This window comes from Bolinopsis microptera, chromosome 8 (genome assembly GCF_026151205.1).
Source record: "Bolinopsis microptera isolate Bmic1 chromosome 8, MBARI_Bmic_1.0, whole genome shotgun sequence".
In the NCBI taxonomy this organism is placed as follows: domain Eukaryota; kingdom Metazoa; phylum Ctenophora; class Tentaculata; order Lobata; family Bolinopsidae; genus Bolinopsis; species Bolinopsis microptera.
In genome coordinates this window covers 17,688,868-17,709,038 of record NC_087079.1, presented here as the reverse complement: position 1 = coordinate 17,709,038, position 20,171 = coordinate 17,688,868, and the positions used below count along the sequence as shown (strand labels likewise).

The following is a 20,171-nucleotide window of genomic DNA, read 5'->3' as shown; positions in this document are numbered from 1 at the left end:
GGATATTGACGAAGGAACCAGGGAGCTTAAACAGTGGCTAAACGACGCTAAAGTAGCTATACCTGCTGGAGACGAACTATCCGTACATTCAGGTTAGTGGTTACCATCGTTACGCATTGTAACGCTTAGCAACTCTAATAGTTGCCTTGTTACGCATTGTAACGCTTAGCAACTCTAATAGTTGCCTTGTTACGCATTGTAACGCTTAGCAACTCTAATAGTTGCCTTGTTACGCATTGTAACGCTTAGCAACTCTAATAGTTGCCTTGTTACGCATTGTAACGCTTAGCAACTCTAATAGTTGCATTGTTACGCATTGTAACGCTCAGCAACTCTAATAGTTGCCTTGTTTTGTTACTTTTTTAAATTAAATATTAAAAACATTATATAAACTGAAAAGTCCACAACCAACTTAACCTTGGTACCTTGTATTATTCACATTATCTCGTTGTTACCATGGCAACTATAATTCCTCTGTACAGGGAGTGTTGACGATACAGCAGCTGATTTGATAAGATATAAGAACTTTGCGGAGGAATTGCGCGAGCGACGCTGCAATCTCCACGACTTGAAGGCTAAACTTCAGGATATCGAATACGAGGAAGATTCTGGTAAGTTGGGATATTAGTTTAATATATGACTTGTTTATGAGTAATTTCACGAATGGCATTGTAACAATATGTTAGAAGAAGGAACATTGAGAAAGTTAACTGATTGTTATCTTCAGGTGAACTAAAGCAGTTGCTTGGAGTTTTTGAAGAGTTAGATAAGAACTTAGAAGGAGTGAAAGATAACACTCTCTCTTGGAGACAGAACTTAGAGGACAGTGCTAACTTGTGGAACGTTGTGTCCCCTGCTGACGACAGGTCAGCAATACCTTATATGGGCATTATATCTCGTGATTAGTAATACCTTATATGGGCATTACATCTCGTGATTAGCAATACCTTATATGGGCATTACATCTCGTGATTAGCAATACCTTATATGGGCATTACATCTCGTGATTAGCAATACCTTATATAGGCATTACATCTCGTGATTAGTAATACCTTATATGGGCATTACATCTCGTGATTAGTAATACCTTATATGGGCATTACATCTCGTGATTAGTAATGCCAATACCTTATATGGGCATTACATCTCGTGATTAGTAATACCTTATATGGGCATTACATCTCGTGATTAGCAATACCTTATATGGGCATTACATCTTGTGATTAGAAATACCTGATATGGGCAGGTTCATTTATTTATCCGATAACCATTTGTAAAGTCACGTATTACGAAATAATAGTGATATATTCGGTCATTGTAGGCATTCTGTTTGTATTTTGCACAACATTACTGTATACAAAGTACAAACAGTGCAAGCCAAACACTTTCCTAAAATAAAAACACGGCTATATTACCTCACTTTTTGCTTTTTGTCACTTGGCCCCCTTGTGTTACCGTTGCAAATCTCTCTGCATAACTAAAAGTGGACCTGCAAAGTGAAACTCTTGAAGACCCCCCCCTCTCAAAGTGCGCCCACGTGCGCGCGTCTCAATTCTCAAAGTGAAGAGTCTCGTAACTCTTGAAGATCCCCCCTCTCAAAGTGAAGAGTCTCGTAACTCTTGAAGATCCCCCCTCTCAAAGTGAAGAGTCTCGTAACTCTTGAAGATCCCCCCTCTCAAAGTGGAGAGTCTCGTAACTCTGACGTGTCCTATGCAAGTACTGGAAGTGTTCAGACTTTGCTGCAGTACTTTGAGTCCCTGAGAGTTGGTGAAAGTGAAGTGATACAGAGTGAACCACATCAGAAGAGAGTGAAGTGGAGTGAAACCGAAGAACATTTCACTGACACTGAAAACATTATAGTGAAAGAGCGCCGGGTGAGTGAAAAAGAAATTGAAAGTAGGGAGTCACAGATGAGACGCACGCACGTGGGCGCACAGATGAGGACAAAAGATGATGATACAAGTAAAGGGCCGTTTCGCAAGTTAGGGAGAAGGGAAAAGCAGGGGTGTAGTAGCGCTTCCTACACCCCTGGGGAGAAGGCCCCCGCTCTAGGAGTATCTGGTGGATTGAACTCAGTTTTACTATCGGCTCGACAACAGAGTAACCCTTGGAGAAAGGTGCTGACTCACACAACACTACCCCCAACTAGTAGAGCTGCAGCTGGGGCAGGGAACTCTACTGTAGTCTCTAAGTGGAGAACTGTAGCCTCTCGGTGCAGATCAAAATATCCTGATTCCACCCGAAACGAACACAGTGTTATGAACAATTCTTTTAGCAGCAGAACAGCTCCTACTTTTAAAAGTGTTGCACTTAATGCCAAGTTGTTTGGTAGAATGAGAACAGATCTACAGTCAGGTAGAGGGGGTGTAGGTGACATGTCACAACCAGCCGGGCCGAACAGTACGGTTCACGAGGCAGCTAATGAGCACTCTGGATTCAGGAAAGTGTACGGCAGGAATAAAACACTACCCGGTCATGAGGAGGGACAAACCGGGGATATCAAGAATCAGAATGTCGATGAGAAGGCTCAGAAAATTGGGAAAGTTCCGGAGTTGAAAGCAAGTTCCTCCTCACCTTCCCACAAGAAAGATAAAGTGTACGTTCATAGTGCCTATTTGCAGCCTGATGGCTCGTAGGGTGGTAGACGTTCAGTTTCATATCATACCCCTCCCTGCTACTAGAGTATAAGTTTATAACTAACTTTTCTATTTTCAGTATGATAGCGCAGGAGCTGAACAAGCTACTAGAGTATAAGTTAACTAACTTTTCTATTTTCAGTATGATAGCGCAGGAGCTGAACAAGCTAAGAAACCAGCAATGTAATTTAGCTGAGGCGGTGACTTGTCTCAACACTAAAATAGGAGAGGTTCTCAATCAACCAGCACCGTCAGTATACCTTTTATCAGTTTAATTATTGTAATTATACAGCAATTAGTTATTTATATTCAATTAGTTATTTATACATCAATTAGTTATTTATATTCAATTAGTTATTTATATTCAATTAGTTATTTATATTCAATTAGTTATTTATATTCAATTAGTTTGTCGCGATTTAATTTGGCACATTCCTTCATTTGTGATCGAAGAACTCATGACCTGTTATCTAATTCGGCTCTCAGATGTTAAAAACAATGTATATTTTAGTAAGAAGCCACGAAAACAGAAAGTATCAGAAACCACTGAAATAACAGTTACAGACACAGACCAAACAGACGGTCAAGTTGAACAGATAAAACATGACAAGGCAACAAACAGACACACAGACAGACAAACAAACAGACACAAAACTAAAACTAAACACAAAACTAGAATTAAGCTCGTTACCCATAAATCTACCTCTATAAGTGAGCTTAGGGACGCTCATTTCCTCCAACGTGCAGACAAAAGTACCGATATTAACACAGACATACACAACTCCGGTGGTAAAGCTCGTAAAGCTGAGCATAGTGTAACAGATTCAGAGCTCACTGTAAGAGCCCCAAGCAGACACGTGACTTTCACTGCTAAATCAGATTCTGAGCTGAAATCTAGAAAGGCCTCGAAGGAACCCATCAATATATCCCTGAATCTAAGTCATTGTGGGTGCTCTAAAGCAGTCAAAGATGACAAATATGAAGCTCAGAGCTCAAGTGAACAGTGTGTGGTGGAGAAGGGCGTTCAGTCTCATGTTAATCACGTGATATCGCGCCGCGCAACGTCACGTGATCACCACGTGGCAGGGTGCCGCGCGCACGTGCCGTCACAGAATAGTCGTCTCAGAAACAGTTCAGACAAACATGATAATATCTCAACCAATAAACAATGTAGTATTTGTAGTGTAGATTTGAACAACATTACTGAGAAGTTTCAAGTATGTCTAACTTGTTCACAGTCTATCACAGAACTTACTAAACAAAACACAGACTTATCACTTAACACAGAAATACTGGCACGCAAAGAAACACACAGACAAACAGACAGACAAACAGACAGACACCTCACATCTCAGTCCTCTAACCAAACAGACAGATACCTCACATCTCAGTCCTCTAACCTAACCTCTTATTTCAGACCCCCCTCCTGGTGCTCCACTCTCCTCAGATGGGCCCTGCTCCTCTTCCTCGCTTACCTTTTCTTTTACACCTTTATACTATGGTTATCAGACAACGGGCAGTGTCCCGGCAAATCCTGGCGGTGGTGGAGACAACTCACACCCGGCATACAGTTTAGGACTTACCACCCCCAGCCCCACTGAGTCAGTCTTAAGTAGAACTAACCACCCCAGCCCCACTGAGTCAGTCTTAAGTAGAACTAACCGCCCCAACCCCACTTAATTTATTATTTGAGTTGTAAAGCTACGTTTATATTTGTACACTGAGTGGTTTACTGAGTATAAAGCGAGTCTTCTGACCTATAACAGCTCTCCTGTTAGATTTATTTAAATTGCTATTTGTCTAAGTTTTCAGTTATGATGCGGATCTATTGATTGTTGATAGCGTTTAGCAAAGGTTTTATCCGGATTTTACTGCAGATTGCGGTGCATTATTGATTCTAGAACTTTAAGTCCCTGATTCTTTAGTACCTCCATCAGATAGATAGACAGCTCCACCGATCTGAGATTTATGAAGTTGTACATTTTAACTATCTGAGATTTATGTTCCTTTATCATTTATTCTAAGTTGAGTGTTATTCTTTAAGTTTAAACCTTGAGTGTTATTAATATTTATTGGGTTTAAACATTAGGTGAACGACAGTTCAAATGTAATGTACATTACATTACATTGTACATAGAACGAATAACCCCGCTATTTGACTCCTGTATGATGATTGTCACTTCAGATTTTATTTTTATTTTCATTCAGACACCTGAAAGGCTTTTTCATTTGGTACCTATACATCCTAAGACTAAGATATGACGTATTAATTGTCGACCAATCAAATCCCAAATTCGGTCCGACGACCAATTAGTCGCTCCTATGTCCTACTAAATCGCTCGCCCAAATTTTAAGAAAATTCTTGTGAAAAGACCCTATGGGTATGAAATTGATCTGAATCGGTGTATTTTGTACGCTGATTCCGAGTCACTCCCCATGACGTAGGGTAAAAATGCTTCCCTGGAGAGTTAAGGGCAAAAAACCGTTTTGGTCACGTGACAGGCTAGTAGTAGTAAAAGATGAATTCGATTGTTTATTACCTGAGGACCCCAGGCTATTATGTTCATTAACTAATTTTAATTAAAGATTTGGCGGAATGACAGGCTGAGCGCGGCCCAGTAAGATTGTTTAGGGCTTGGGTTAGGGTTAGGGTTGTGGTTAGGGTTACCTGGGGCCCAGGGGGAGCTGAAACCAGGTTTTCGATCAAACATTGCCATTTGTAGTCAAACGTCGCCAACAGTTGCTCTCGTCCAATGAAATCGCTGCATTATGAAATCCAAGCCACGCATACGAATATATGTAATTCAATTATGCATAATGGCAGGCAAAATGCAGCGATTTCATTGGACGAGAGCAACTGTTGGCGACGTTTGACTACAAATGGCAGCGTTTGATCGAAAACCTGGTTTCAGCCCCCCCCCCCCCCCCCCCCCCTGAGAGCTGCGCGTAGAAATAAGATTATTGAGCGATAATTGCGCTGGTGCTACATTTTATACCATTGGATAGCAAAAATGCTCAATCGAATGTCGCCCTTCTCAAAAAACTCAGCACAGGTTCTCATAAAAAGTTATGAACATTTATATGGTCAAAATAAATTCTTACGCCGCGCGCCGAACAAAATGAATTCATAATAGAATAACTTGCGCGTCGCTACACGTATCTATGGATACGCGTCGCTTCACGTATCTATGGACACGATGACTATATATAGGCATGAGCGGACGGCTCATTTTTAAATTTTCCGGGATTTAAATCCCGGAAAATTTAAAAATCATATTGTCTCAAATTCTGTCCCATTTTCAGTTTTTGAAAATGAAATTTCCAGGACCGAAATTTTTCAGTTTTTGGTTTTTACCATGAATTTCTCACCCGCAGGCCGCAACCAATTAGTCAGTCAACTATAAATGGCATATAACACGATTGAGGTACTGGAAGTTTAATTTCGGTCGGAGGTCAGAGGTTGATTGACGATGTCAACCCTTCCAGATTTTTGCTCTTCGATGCGAAGCAAGAATGCTAGTTTGCGCGGCGCGTCGAAGCGGCGAAGTCCTCCAAGTCGGAGGAAGCTCACTACAGAAAGCTTAACGAAACAAAAATTATTATTTTCTAAATTCTGTCCCATTTTCAAATATAACAAGAATTGCGCCCGTTTTTTGTTGTGATCAGATAACTTTATAATATTATATGCTTTAAATACGGGAAACACTTGTGATCGATCCAATTCAATTCACAATTGCTGTATTATTTAAGGAATTGGATGCAAAAAGTGAACTATATACTCATGTCTTACACATTACAGTTACACACATCAAGTATTATATAGTAGTCACTTACAAATTGGGTTTATTTCATTATACATTAAAATACACGCCCACCGTACATGTTGCTCTATCCAGAGCCCTTGCGCTTGCAGTAGCGCGCGCCTGCTTTCTTGACTTGTGAAACAAGCGCATCCGCAGCGGCGCGAAAGCACATGGTTAGGTGAACCGTGCATGCACTGACTACATGCAGTATTATACAAGTACAAATCTTTTGTATCACGTCGTGACCCTCATTGTCATCTCATTTAGTATCTTTGGAGAACTTCGCCGCTTCGACGCGCCGCGCAAACTAGCATTCTTGCTTCGCATCGAGATCGTTGCTGTGCGAAGCAGAGCAAATTGTGACGGATAGACACGAAACCTAAATCTACCTTCCCGCGATCTTGGATCTCCAAAATTCCTCTTTTTCTGCTTTGCACTTTGATTGACGATGTCAATCCTTCCAGATCGTTGCTCTGCGAAGTAAAGCAAGAATGTTAGTTTGCGCGGCGCGTCGAAGCGGCGAAGTCCTTCAATTTTTGCTAAAACATCCATTTGTCATTCGTAATCGTGTATCATTATTTTTTTTACACACATGCGCTTCCATACCATACGTAACTTTAAACATTTAACATTTTTGAAAAAATTTTGAACGGACAAATTTTCTGAACACAATTAATTTGACAGATTGGATGGAATTTTTGCTCAAAGACCAATTAATCAATAAATGAATAAATTGAGGTACTGGAAGTCAAAATTCCGAACAAAATTTTAAAATCATGTCATATTGTTCCAAATTCTGTTCCATTTTCAGTTTTTGAACATACAATTTTTAGGACTGAAATTTTACCGTGCTAAATCACTTTACAGTCGATCGTCGAGATAGTTCTAATATCTTACTATATATAAAGCAAGACGTTGATTCACGATGTCTCTCTCTCTCTCTCTGGTTTGGTCAACGGTTTCTGGCCTCCTAGTGAAGAGGGAGGCCTTCTCGCCGTGCCCACAGAGTGTGACTCCTGCTAGCCACACTCCAGGACTCCCTAAGTATATACAAAAACATAGAATAATAGATATCAACGCAACAGACCTCTGGAGTCTCGAAGCTGTTACTACCTTGCTCAGAGCAAACCCGCTTCAGATGTTCTTCTTCGGCGGGCAGGCGGGGACTTCCAAGCATGGTCCACTGGATATGTGTCACTATCTGAGATAGTCCTGTGTGGGTCTAATGTATGATTGTTTATGAACCTTGGTGTATGTCCTAGGTGCTTATCCAAATAGATCGTCTCTATCAAACCTTGTTGACTGTTCCACAAATTTGATAATGTGGTCGAGTTTACTATTGATGAGTTCCTCAATTGTTAGGATGGTTTTACCAAATATCCTCAATCTAGTTGTCATCAGCTGGATGCATTCACATAGGAAGTGTTGTGATGTTTCTGCTTCCCCTGGGCAGTGTTCACAGTCTTGTGTTTCGAAGTTGGCGTTGTTTGCTACCGTCTGGAAGTATGCTAGTGGGCTGTGTCCTGATAGTAGCCATGTTAGCCATCTGATGTGAGTACCTGTGATGTTGATTATCTTGTACCTGTTTTTGTTGAGGAAAAATGTTAGTGGGGTTTTCCTTTATCACTGAGTGCCACCTGTTTATACTTCTTGATATGGAGATTGAAGAGGTAATCTTTTATAATTATATGGTTGTTGATTATACCTTCCGAGAGTGGGAGGAAGGGTTCAGGTCCAATGGGGGTGCTGCTGGATCCCTCCCTTGCTAGTTCGTCAGCTAGTTCATTACCGTGTACTCCTTCATGTCCTGGGACCCACCTGAGTTCTACTTTGTGGGATGTACCTAATGTGTTAAGTTGGTCAGCAATGTCCAGCACTAGTCTGGAGCTGATGCTGGTGCTGGTAATCGCTAGTAGTGAGGCCTGGGAATCTGAGAAAAGATTTATGATTGATGTTGTACCTATATTTTCATTGATCCAAATACTAGCCATGTGGAGAGCAAAGAGCTCGCATTGGTAAACTGTTGCTAGTTTACCAAGTTTGATTCACGATCACATCTTGCCGATCTGCATAATTGGATGCGCGCGCGACCCAGTAGTGCATCGCGTTGTAGCGCGATGCACTACTGGGTCGCGCCGCGCATCAAATAATTCTTCTCGCAACCTCTTCGGTAGATCGGCGAGATGCACCATGCACGGTGCCTCACCGGGCTCCGAAGGATTGACATCGTGAATCAATGCATCGCGCTACAAAGCTTACTGGGCCGCGCTCAGCCTGTCATTCCGCCAAATCTTTATTTATGTTAATGAACATAATAGCCTGGGGTCCTCAGGTAATACAAAGCAAGACGATATATATGGATGGATGGATCTGTGCCATTTTACTATACAGATACTGACACCACGGCATCAACTTTAACGCAACTTTCCGCAAAAACCGTAAAAATATACAACTGAAACCTTTTTGACTGGGTCAAATGCTTTTATGCTTTTCAAATCAGCATTTAAAAAAAATTTGCCATGAAATAAGAATTTTAGTGCCCAAAATTTGGATCCCCAAGTAGTGTCAAAAACGCGATTTAAATAGGTAATAATTATTTCAGTCTCTAAATCTTTACACCATGACCACTTTAGGGTTAGACGGGTTCCTGCTATAAATATAAAAGGGCTGGCCCCCGACAGTTGAAACCAACTTGAATCGATGTATTTTCGGAAGCTCTTACTAATTCGCTCGCCCAAAAATTTCACGTGACTTTGGTTTTTATGGGTTTGCAGCCGTACAAAACGGTTTTACATAAACCCTAATCGGAATCCCAATCCTAACCCTAACCATAACCCCGAAGCTAACCATAACCCTTAACACAATCCTAACCCTAACCCAGGCCCTAAACAATCGAATTCGTATTTTACTAGCCTGTCACGTGACCAAAACGGTTTTTTGCCCATAACTCTCCAGGGAAGCATTTTAACCCTACGTAATGGGGGGTGATTCGGAATCAGCGTCCAAAATACACCGATCTAGATCACTTTCATGCCCAAAGGGCCTTTTCACAAGAATTTTTTTTAAATTTGGGCGAGCGATTTTTTGCCAACAGGCAACGTTACGCCACTGGTCGGCGGAATGATGTATTGAGCGGGCGAGAAGTGAGAAGAGGGTACAGAAAAACTGTGTAATGAAAAAGATCGAGATAAATTATGTCATAACTTTTTCTCAATCTCACTTCCTTTTTCATTACACAGTTTTTATGTACCCTGCATCTTCCCCTTCTCACTTATTTCTGCTCATCTCGCCCGCTCAATACATCTTTCCGACGACTCTCCTATCTTCTATAATGACACAAAGTAGAGGACACTTAATTTAAGTTTGCTCTAACCAGAGTCCACTCGCTTGCAGTTGCAGTAGCGCGCGACCGCCGAAGGCGGCACAGGATTCTACTTGTGAAACAAGCGTGTCACGCAGTACGCGTAGACACATGGCTATGTGAACCCGAAAACCAGTCAGGTGCTATTATATACCATTAAGCTATCTGAATCTCGCCGACAACTCAATCCCAACAATTCACTACTTGTACATTGTACTACACATTACATGCCTTATTATATCAGCTGCTGTGTTACACACAAGTGTGTATTAACTCACAATCATTAACACTAATAATACTGACCCACCAGATGAATTATATGCATGCATAGTTGCAACCTTGGACCTGGATTCTTCGGCTACTTAAACATGGCATAAAATACGGCTGTGGCTAGAATCCCACCCCAATTTAAATTTAAGTCTGTCCATCTCGCCCACACAAAACATCCTTCTCCCCCCCCCCCCTCTGTTAGTGTTATGACACAATTCATTTCCACTTTATGATTATCTCCTTCTTCTCACTTACTTTTGTTGTTAGGGGCTGCCCACACTACGCCTCTATTCCCTGAATATCTGCCCACACCACGCCATGTTTTTACGGGCCACATGGCGTGGGTCAAAAAACCGGATTCACACAACGAGGCGCGTAGTGTGGGCAGAGCTCCCGCCAGTTGGCGTGGAAACTCTCGGGGAATTCTGGCACGGATTTTTAAAATTCGGGGAATAGAGGCGTAGTGTGGGCAGACCCTTACACATTTTCTCTACCCTGCATCTCCCTCTTATTTCTGCTCAATTCATCTTTCCGCCGACTCTCTTCATATCTTCTATAATGACACTTAATTTAAGCCCTCTCACTCTTTCTGCAAGAAAAAGTGAGAGGACTTAAATATTTTAAGTTTTAGCATAATTAGCTTCCGTTAGGAATTGGGTCGGCGTTGGGGTCACTGTAGAGGGTTGATGTTTCGAATAGTCATTCAGGGCCACCTAAAGAACGTGTTAAAGAAGTCACTTGACAGTCGAGTGTAGAGTGATTAATCATCATCCATCCCCTCGAAAGCCATGACTCGGGACAAATTAAGTTCATTATCATTATCTCAATATCATGATTATTACTTGCTTTGTTCAAAACTACCACAATTCAAATTACACTGTTTTAAATTTAATTTAAACATTATCATTTATTCGATTTCAATGTGAACTTCATATCAACATGGATTCTAATTCATAGGAACTGTACTTTTAGTTGTTTCACCATTATACTTTGAGCAGGCTGTGAAAAATGAAACTAATTAAGTTTCAGATTAGTAGAATAGATAAAATATAATTTCGATGACTAAAAGTAATATTAACAAATCCGTTAAAGTATGTATAGTCTAACGGGGAATTCAAATAAAGAATCTGGCATGATAAAAAGAAGTCTCTAGGATATAACTATGAAAGGTTTAACTTTTATCAATATCAGGTTTATTTAGGCAAAATAAGAAAACCTTAGGCGAAAGGTTCAAATAAAAATTACAAAACGAATGAAAATTCAAATATCAATAAAATGAGTTTATTACTTCAGGTATAAACATGCGTCTTTACTTTATACGCGTACACTTTATGTACAAATAAAACTTTAAATGAATAACGATGTTAGCATTGAATCTTAGATACTAAATGGTTTTCACTCTAGAATTTCGGCCACAAAATCAGAACTTTTTGTTAAAATATCAGCTTTATTTTTACACCCCAAAAACGACATAACAAGGTATAAATAGCGAACAGTTTTGATGCAATATCCTGTGCTGAAGCAGCCGAATTTGTTTGTTCCGTCACGTGACCAACATCACTCAATCACACGTGTTATCATGATAAGTTAAGCACTAGTTCGACGCAATTAATTATGAATTGATAAAGCACCAACTAACAGTGAGTAGTAACGTGTTAGTAACACGTTGTTTAGTTTCAAGCTACGGGAAGAGAGTAGGGGTTGACGTCAATTACTAAAGTCTCATCTGGTACAACTTGTCGGTACTTATCATGATCTGTAACCCACATCTCTGCTATGTCCTGCAAATTTACATTATTAATAGAAAGTTTGTTGCTTTCTAAGGTCTTCCACGACCGATAATTCTACTAAATGTAAATGCGAAAAGTATAATGCTAACAATGATTTGACTCACATGATTGATAGCCAGCATCTGAAGCATGTTGAGAAGGGATATGACGTGACAGGAGTAAAGAACATTGGAACCGTGCCAACGTTTCCCTTCTAAAATATTCCTCGTGCTTTTACTATAATCCTTTTCTTGCAGTACCACCTGTTACAAACAGTTTAGAATATTGCGGATATTCCGCCACACGACAACATTTAGTTATAGCTAGTTATTTAACCCCCCCCCCCCCCACTACACTAACACTTATTTAACGGTATTCTCGCAACTTTGGGATAGCGAGAGTTGCGATAAATTTAAACTGTTTTTCCGGAATAAATCATTTTGGTGTTATTAATTATGTAAAATAATAACCCCCCCCCCCCCGTAATAACCCCCCTCTGTAATAACCCCCCGTAATACCCCCCCCCCCCCCCGTAATAACCCCCCCCGTAATAACCCCCCGTAATACCCCCCCTCCCGTTATACCCCCCCCCCCCCGTAATAACCCCCCCCGCCCTGTAATACCCCCCGTAATACCCCCCCGCTCCGTAATAACCCCCCCGTAATACCCCCCCCGCCCCGTAATACCCCCCCGCCCCGTAATACCCCACCGCCCCGTAATACCCCCCCCCCGCCCCGTAATACCCCCCCCCCGCCCCGTAATACCCCCCCCCGCCCCGTAATACCCCCCCGCCCCGTAATACCCCCCCCCCGCCCCGTAATACCCCACCGCCCCGTAATACCCCCCCCCCCGTAATACCCCACCGCCCCGTAATACCCCCCCCCCCGCCCCGTAATACCCTCCCCCCGTAATACCCCCCCCCCCCCCGTAATAACCTCAATCCAAGGTTGTGATGACTGTTTGTTGAGAACTGTTGTTGTCATGGTAACACGTGACAGCTGCTCTGTTCTGTGACTCTCAGCCGCCTCCCCACCCACCATCTCAACTATTTGCTCTGTATTCTCACCCTGAACACGTGACACAGTCAATAACACGTGACATATTCAATAACACGTGACACAATCAATAACACGTGACATATTCAATAACACGTGACATATTCAATAACACGTGACATAGTCAATAACACGTGACACAGTCAATAACACGTGACATATTCAATAATCCAAGTTCGAACAGATAATTAACAGTCATGTTGAATGCACTTACATCTGATTTAAGGAAGAGATACACTCCAACGAAAGGATAAACTATCCGGTCATCATGATTCTTAACCAGTGGGGGTAGCTTGGAGTCTGTGTTTACTTCTTCTACCACTTTGTACTCTTCTTTTTTAGGGACTACCTTTTCTTGCTTGGTATTTTCTTTGTTAGATTCTGTTTTAGCTACGTTTTTATCGAACTCTTCAATTTCTTTGAGTTTCTGTTTAGCTTTTGCGTCGACTTGAGGTGCCTCTTGTTGGCAACTTCTAGGGACAAGATTGGAATTGTTAAGAGACGGCTATGGGTCGGATCAAGGTATTTTTTCTTTTTTTATACGAGAAAAAGAAAACACAGTTCCATACAAATTTGTACCGAACAAGGTTGGAGGAAGTAACCTGTTAGCAAGCTGAGGTTGAGGAGCCTGGGATATACCGGGCCTGTGACTCCCCGCTAAGTTAACATCCAGCACTGTAACACTACTGTAACTACCTGTTAGCAAGCTGAGGTTGAGGAGCCTGGGATATACCGGGCCTGTGACTCCCCGCTAAGTTAACATCCAGCACTGTAACACTACTGTAACTACCTGTTAGCAAGCTGAGGTTGAGGAGCCTGGGATATACCGGGCCTGTGACTCCCCGCTAAGTTAACATCCAGCACTGTAACACTACTGTAACTACCTGTTAGCTAGCTGAGGTTGAGGAGCCTGGGATATACCGGGCCTGTGACTCCCCGCTAAGTTAACATCCAGCACTGTAACACTACTGTAACTACCTGTTAGCAAGCTGAGGTTGAGGAGCCTGGGATATACCGGGCCTGTGACTCCCCGCTAAGTTAACATCCAGCACTGTAACACTACTGTAACTACCTGTTAGCTAGCTGAGGTTGAGGAGCCTGGGATATACCGGGCCTGTGACTCCCCGCTAAGTTAACATCCAGCACTGTAACACTACTGTAACTACCTGTTAGCAAGCTGAGGTTGAGGAGCCTGGGATATACCGGGCCTGTGACTCCCCGCTAAGTTAACATCCAGCACTGTAACACTACTGTAACTACCTGTTAGCAAGCTGAGGTTGAGGAGCCTGGGATATACCGGGCCTGTGACTCCCCGCTAAGTTAACATCCAGCACTGTAACACTACTGTAACTACCTGTTAGCAAGCTGAGGTTGAGGAGCCTGGGATATACCGGGCCTGTGACTCCCCGCTAAGTTAACATCCAGCACTGTAACACTACTGTAACTACCTGTTAGCTAGCTGAGGTTGAGGAGCCTGGGATATACCGGGCCTGTGACTCCCCGCTAAGTTAACATCCAGCACTGTAACACTACTGTAACTACCTGTTAGCAAGCTGAGGTTGAGGAGCCTGGGATATACCGGGCCTGTGACTCCCCGCTAAGTTAACATCCAGCACTGTAACACTACTGTAACTACCTGTTAGCAAGCTGAGGTTGAGGAGCCTGGGATATACCGGGCCTGTGACTCCCCGCTAAGTTAACATCCAGCACTGTAACACTACTGTAACTACCTGTTAGCAAGCTGAGGTTGAGGAGCCTGGGATATACCGGGCCTGTGACTCCCCGCTAAGTTAACATCCAGCACTGTAACACTACTGTAACTACCTGTTAGCAAGCTGAGGTTGAGGGGCCTGGGATATACCAGGCCTGTGACTCCCCGCTAAGTTAACATCCAGCACTGTAACACTACTGTAACTACCTGTTAGCAAGCTGAGGTTGAGGAGCCTGGGATATACCGGGCCTGTGACTCCCCGCTAAGTTAACATCCAGCACTGTAACACTACTGTAACTACCTGTTAGCAAGCTGAGGTTGAGGAGCCTGGGATATACCGGGCCTGTGACTCCCCGCTAAGTTAACATCCAGCACTGTAACACTACTGTAACTACCTGTTAGCAAGCTGAGGTTGAGGAGCCTGGGATATACCGGGCCTGTGACTCCCCGCTAAGTTAACATCCAGCACTGTAACACTACTGTAACTACCTGTTAGCAAGCTGAGGTTGAGGAGCCTGGGATATACCGGGCCTGTGACTCCCCGCTAAGTTAACATCCAGCACTGTAACACTACTGTAACTACCTGTTAGCAAGCTGAGGTTGAGGAGCCTGGGATATACCGGGCCTGTGACTCCCCGCTAAATTAACATCCAGCACTGTAACACTACTGTAACTACCTGTTAGCAAGCTGAGGTTGAGGAGCCTGGGATATACCGGGCCTGTGACTCCCCGCTAAGTTAACATCCAGCACTGTAACACTACTGTAACTACCTGTTAGCAAGCTGAGGTTGAGGAGCCTGGGATATACCGGGCCTGTGACTCCCCGCTAAATTAACATCCAGCACTGTAACACTACTGTAACTACCTGTTAGCAAGCTGAGGTTGGGGAGCCTGGGATATACCGGGCCTGTGACTCCCCGCTAAGTTAACATCCAGCACTGTAACACTACTGTAACTACCTGTTAGCAAGCTGAGGTTGAGGAGCCTGGGATATACCGGGCCTGTGACTCCCCGCTAAATTAACATCCAGCACTGTAACACTACTGTAACTACCTGTTAGCAAGCTGAGGTTGAGGAGCCTGGGATATACCGGGCCTGTGACTCCCCGCTAAGTTAACATCCAGCACTGTAACACTACTGTAACTACCTGTTAGCAAGCTGAGGTTGAGGAGCCTGGGATATACCGGGCCTGTGACTCCCCGCTAAATTAACATCCAGCACTGTAACACTACTGTAACTACCTGTTAGCAAGCTGAGGTTGAGGAGCCTGGGATATACCGGGCCTGTGACTCCCCGCTAAGTTAACATCCAGCACTGTAACACTACTGTAACTACCTGTTAGCAAGCTGAGGTTGAGGAGCCTGGGATATACCGGGCCTGTGACTCCCCGCTAAGTTAACATCCAGCACTGTAACACTACTGTAACTACCTGTTAGCAAGCTGAGGTTGAGGAGCCTGGGATATACCGGGCCTGTGACTCCCCGCTAAGTTAACATCCAGCACTGTAACACTACTGTAACTACCTGTTAGCAAGCTGAGGTTGAGGAGCCTGGGATATACCGGGCCTGTGACTCCCCGCTAAATTAACATCCAGCACTGTAACACTACTGTAACTACCTGTTAGCAAGCTGAGGTTGAGGAGCCTGGGATATACCGGGCCTGTGACTCCCCGCTAAGTTAACATCCAGCACTGTAACACTACTGTAACTACCTGTTAGCTAGCTGAGGTTGAGGAGCCTGGGATATACCGGGCCTGTGACTCCCCGCTAAATTAACATCCAGCACTGTAACACTACTGTAACTACCTGTTAGCAAGCTGAGGTTGAGGAGCCTGGGATATACCGGGCCTGTGACTCCCCGCTAAGTTAACATCCAGCACTGTAACACTACTGTAACTACCTGTTAGCAAGCTGAGGTTGAGGAGCCTGGGATATACCGGGCCTGTGACTCCCCGCTAAGTTAACATCCAGCACTGTAACACTACTGTAACTACCTGTTAGCAAGCTGAGGTTGAGGAGCCTGGGATATACCGGGCCTGTGACTCCCCGCTAAGTTAACATCCAGCACTGTAACACTACTGTAACTACCTGTTAGCAAGCTGAGGTTGAGGAGCCTGGGATATACCGGGCCTGTGACTCCCCGCTAAATTAACATCAAGCACTGTAACACTACTGTAACTACCTGTTAGCAAGCTGAGGTTGAGGAGCCTGGGATATACCGGGCCTGTGACTCCCCGCTAAGTTAACATCCAGCACTGTAACACTACTGTAACTACCTGTTAGCAAGCTGAGGTTGAGGAGCCTGGGATATACCGGGCCTGTGACTCCCCGCTAAATTAACATCTAGCACTGTAACACTACTGTAACTACCTGTTAGCAAGCTGAGGTTGAGGAGCCTGGGATATACCGGGCCTGTGACTCCCCGCTAAATTAACATCCAGCACTGTAACACTACTGTAACTACCTGTTAGCAAGCTGAGGTTGAGGAGCCTGGGATATACCGGGCCTGTGACTCCCCGCTAAATTAACCAGCACGTTCCCAAAGTTCACTCTGTTAGCTGTTATCTTAGCAAAGAGAGGTCGTTCAATTCTCACTGTTCCTCTCTCACACCTGAGAGATGTAGAAATGATGTGTCACGTCGTTTATAAACGACATAGTATTGAGGCATAACACTCTTTATTTTACTTAGGTTTATATTATAATTCACGCGGAGTCCAAGTAGAGAAACTTATAATTATAGTAGAGAATAATTATATATTTAAGAAACTTACCCAGATATTATAGTGAGCTCAATAACAGAGCCGACAAGTTTCTGAACGTTTCTAATACTGAATGTGTTGGAGGTGGTGCCCTCCTCACCCCACCCCCCTTCTCGCAGAGTCAGACCGTTTACTTTACTTTCCTGGACATATTACTCTGTTAGCTTGGCAATGTGAATCACGTTTTCTAGAAAGATAAGAATAGAGGAACATTTTCTGTCGATTAGAAAAGTACTGTAACACTACTGTAACACTACTGTAGCACTAATGTAACACTACTGTAACACTACAGTAACACTACAGTAACACTACTGTAACACTACTGTAACACTACTGTAACACTACTGTACAACTACTGTAACACTACTGTAACACTACTGTACAACTACTGTAACACTCACAGTATCTAGTTGTATGGAGTCCACACGAGGGTTTACAGTGAACTGCAGTACATTACTAAACGCAGCTGAGAACTGAAACTGCAGATCTGTTTTTACGAGGGTAACTGTCACGTCCTCTTTATCAACAGCTGAAACAGAAAACACTATAATTCGGAATAATTCGGAGGTGAATTCGTACATTTAAATACTTATATTTATCCAAAAAGCTATGCTAATTAATGATGGTAACGTTATCACGGAAACTACACTTACTGTTGTCATGGAAACTAAACTTACTGTTGGCCATGCTCCAGATGATAGATCTATGATGAAACTCTGCTGTGTGGTTGGTTGTGTCTATTGGGTCGTTTAGAGAAATGTTCTTAACAATGGAGGACTGGTAGTGGGGACGCTGGTATCCAGTCGGCTCATTCTCTCCTATAGCTGGGGTGTAACACTACTGTAACACTACTGTAACACTACTGTAACACTACTGTAACACTACTGTAACACTACTGTAACACTACTGTAACACTACTGTAACACTACTGTAACACTACTGTAACACTACTGTAACACTACTGTAACACTACTGTAACACTACTGTAACACTACTGTAACACTACTGTAACACTACTGTAACACTACTGTAACACTACTGTAACACTACTGTAACACTACTGTAACACTACTGTAACACTACTGTAACACTACTGTAACACTACTGTAACACTACTGTAACACTACTGTAACACTACTGTAACACTACTGTAACACTACTGTAACACTACTGTAACACTACTGTAACACTACTGTAACACTACTGTAACACTACTGTAACACTACTGTAACACTACTGTAACACTACTGTAACACTACTGTAACACTACTGTAACACTACAGTAACACTACAGTAACACTACTGTAACACTACTGTAACACTACTGTAACACTACTGTAACACTACTGTAACACTACTGTAACACTACTGTAACACTACTGTAACACTACTGTAACACTACTGTAACACTACTGTAACACTACTGTAACACTACTGTAACACTACTGTAACACTACTGTAACACTACTGTAACACTACTGTAACACTACTGTAACACTACTGTAACACTACTGTAACACTACTGTAACACTACTGTAACACTACTGTAACACTACTGTAACACTACTGTAACACTACTGTAACACTACTGTAACACTACTGTAACACTACTGTAACACTACTGTAACACTACTGTAACACTACTGTAACACTACTGTAACACTACTGTAACACTACTGTAACACTACTGTAACACTACTGTAACACTACTGTAACACTACTGTAACACTACTGTAACACTACTGTAACACTACTGTAACACTACTGTAACACTACTGTAACACTACTGTAACACTACTGTAACACTACTGTAACACTACTGTAACACTACTGTAACACTACTGTAACACTACTGTAACACTACTGTAACACTACTGTAACACTACTGTATATAGCTGGGGTGTAACACTACTGTAACACTACTGTATCACTACTGTAACACTACTGTATCACTACTGTAACACTACTGTAACACTACTGTAACACTACTGTAACACTACTGTAACACTACTGTAACACTACTGTAACACTACTGTAACACTACTGTAACACTACTGTAACACTACTGTAACACTACTGTAACACTACTGTAACACTACTGTAACACTACTGTAACACTACTGTAACACTACTGTAACACTACTGTAACACTACAGTAACACTACTGTATATAGCTGGGGTGTAACACTACTGTAACACTACTGTATCACTACTGTAACACTACTGTAACACTACTGTAACACTACTGTAACACTACTGTAACACTACTGTAACATTACTGTAACACTACTGTATATAGCTGGGGTGTATTGGATGGAAATTTCAAAAAACAACATAATTAAACTTCTCACTTTGCTTGCATAACCAATAGCAGTTGCTTGATTATTAGTGCATGACCCAGTGATAATAAATAAGTAACCTTTGTTGACACAGTCCAGAAGATTAGTAACGGTTATATTTCTAGTCACGTGCTCTCTCAAATATTTCACATAAATTCCATTCTTATCGTTCTCACTACCGTACGCTCGTGATCCAGGTCCGCTGAAAATAGTGAGCCCCTAGATTATAACTGTGATAAGTGACCCCTAGATTATAACTGTGATAAGTGAGCCCCTAGATTATAACTGTGATAAGTGAGCCCCTAGATTATAACTGTGATAAGTGAGCCCCTAGATTATAACTGTGATAAGTGAGCCCCTAGATTATAACTGTGATAAGTGAGCCCCTAGATTATAACTGTGATAAGTGAGCCCCTAGATTATAACTGTAATAAGTGAGCCCCTAGATTATAACTGTGATAAGTGAGC

At 42.5% G+C, this 20,171-nt stretch overlaps 2 protein-coding genes across 3 annotated transcripts in view; one reads left to right on the top strand and one right to left on the bottom strand.

The window, feature by feature from the left end:
• LOC134820031 (microtubule-actin cross-linking factor 1-like) overlaps positions 1 to 4,854 on the top strand; it is a 160,003-nt gene extending 155,149 nt beyond the window's left edge. For both annotated transcript variants that reach the window (XM_063830210.1, XM_063830211.1), the window contains 5 exons: positions 2 to 92; positions 483 to 611; positions 728 to 866; positions 2,779 to 2,886; positions 4,054 to 4,854. In XM_063830210.1, coding sequence (XP_063686280.1) covers positions 2 to 92; positions 483 to 611; positions 728 to 866; positions 2,779 to 2,886; positions 4,054 to 4,237 — 651 coding nt within the window. In that variant the 3' untranslated portion in view covers positions 4,238 to 4,854. The remainder of the gene's footprint in view (position 1; positions 93 to 482; positions 612 to 727; positions 867 to 2,778; positions 2,887 to 4,053) is intronic.
• Positions 4,855 to 11,093: 6,239 nt separating this feature from the next.
• LOC134820025 (mucosa-associated lymphoid tissue lymphoma translocation protein 1-like) overlaps positions 11,094 to 20,171 on the bottom strand; it is a 52,343-nt gene continuing 43,265 nt past the window's right edge. The window contains exons 12-20 of the mRNA XM_063830201.1: positions 19,784 to 19,905; positions 18,042 to 18,188; positions 17,766 to 17,893; positions 17,377 to 17,507; positions 17,069 to 17,215; positions 13,109 to 13,367; positions 12,775 to 12,906; positions 11,965 to 12,102; positions 11,094 to 11,851 (exon numbers count right to left, since the gene is read on the bottom strand). Of these exons, the coding sequence (XP_063686271.1) occupies positions 11,747 to 11,851; positions 11,965 to 12,102; positions 12,775 to 12,906; positions 13,109 to 13,367; positions 17,069 to 17,215; positions 17,377 to 17,507; positions 17,766 to 17,893; positions 18,042 to 18,188; positions 19,784 to 19,905 (1,309 nt within the window). The 3' untranslated portion in view covers positions 11,094 to 11,746. The remainder of the gene's footprint in view (positions 11,852 to 11,964; positions 12,103 to 12,774; positions 12,907 to 13,108; positions 13,368 to 17,068; positions 17,216 to 17,376; positions 17,508 to 17,765; positions 17,894 to 18,041; positions 18,189 to 19,783; positions 19,906 to 20,171) is intronic.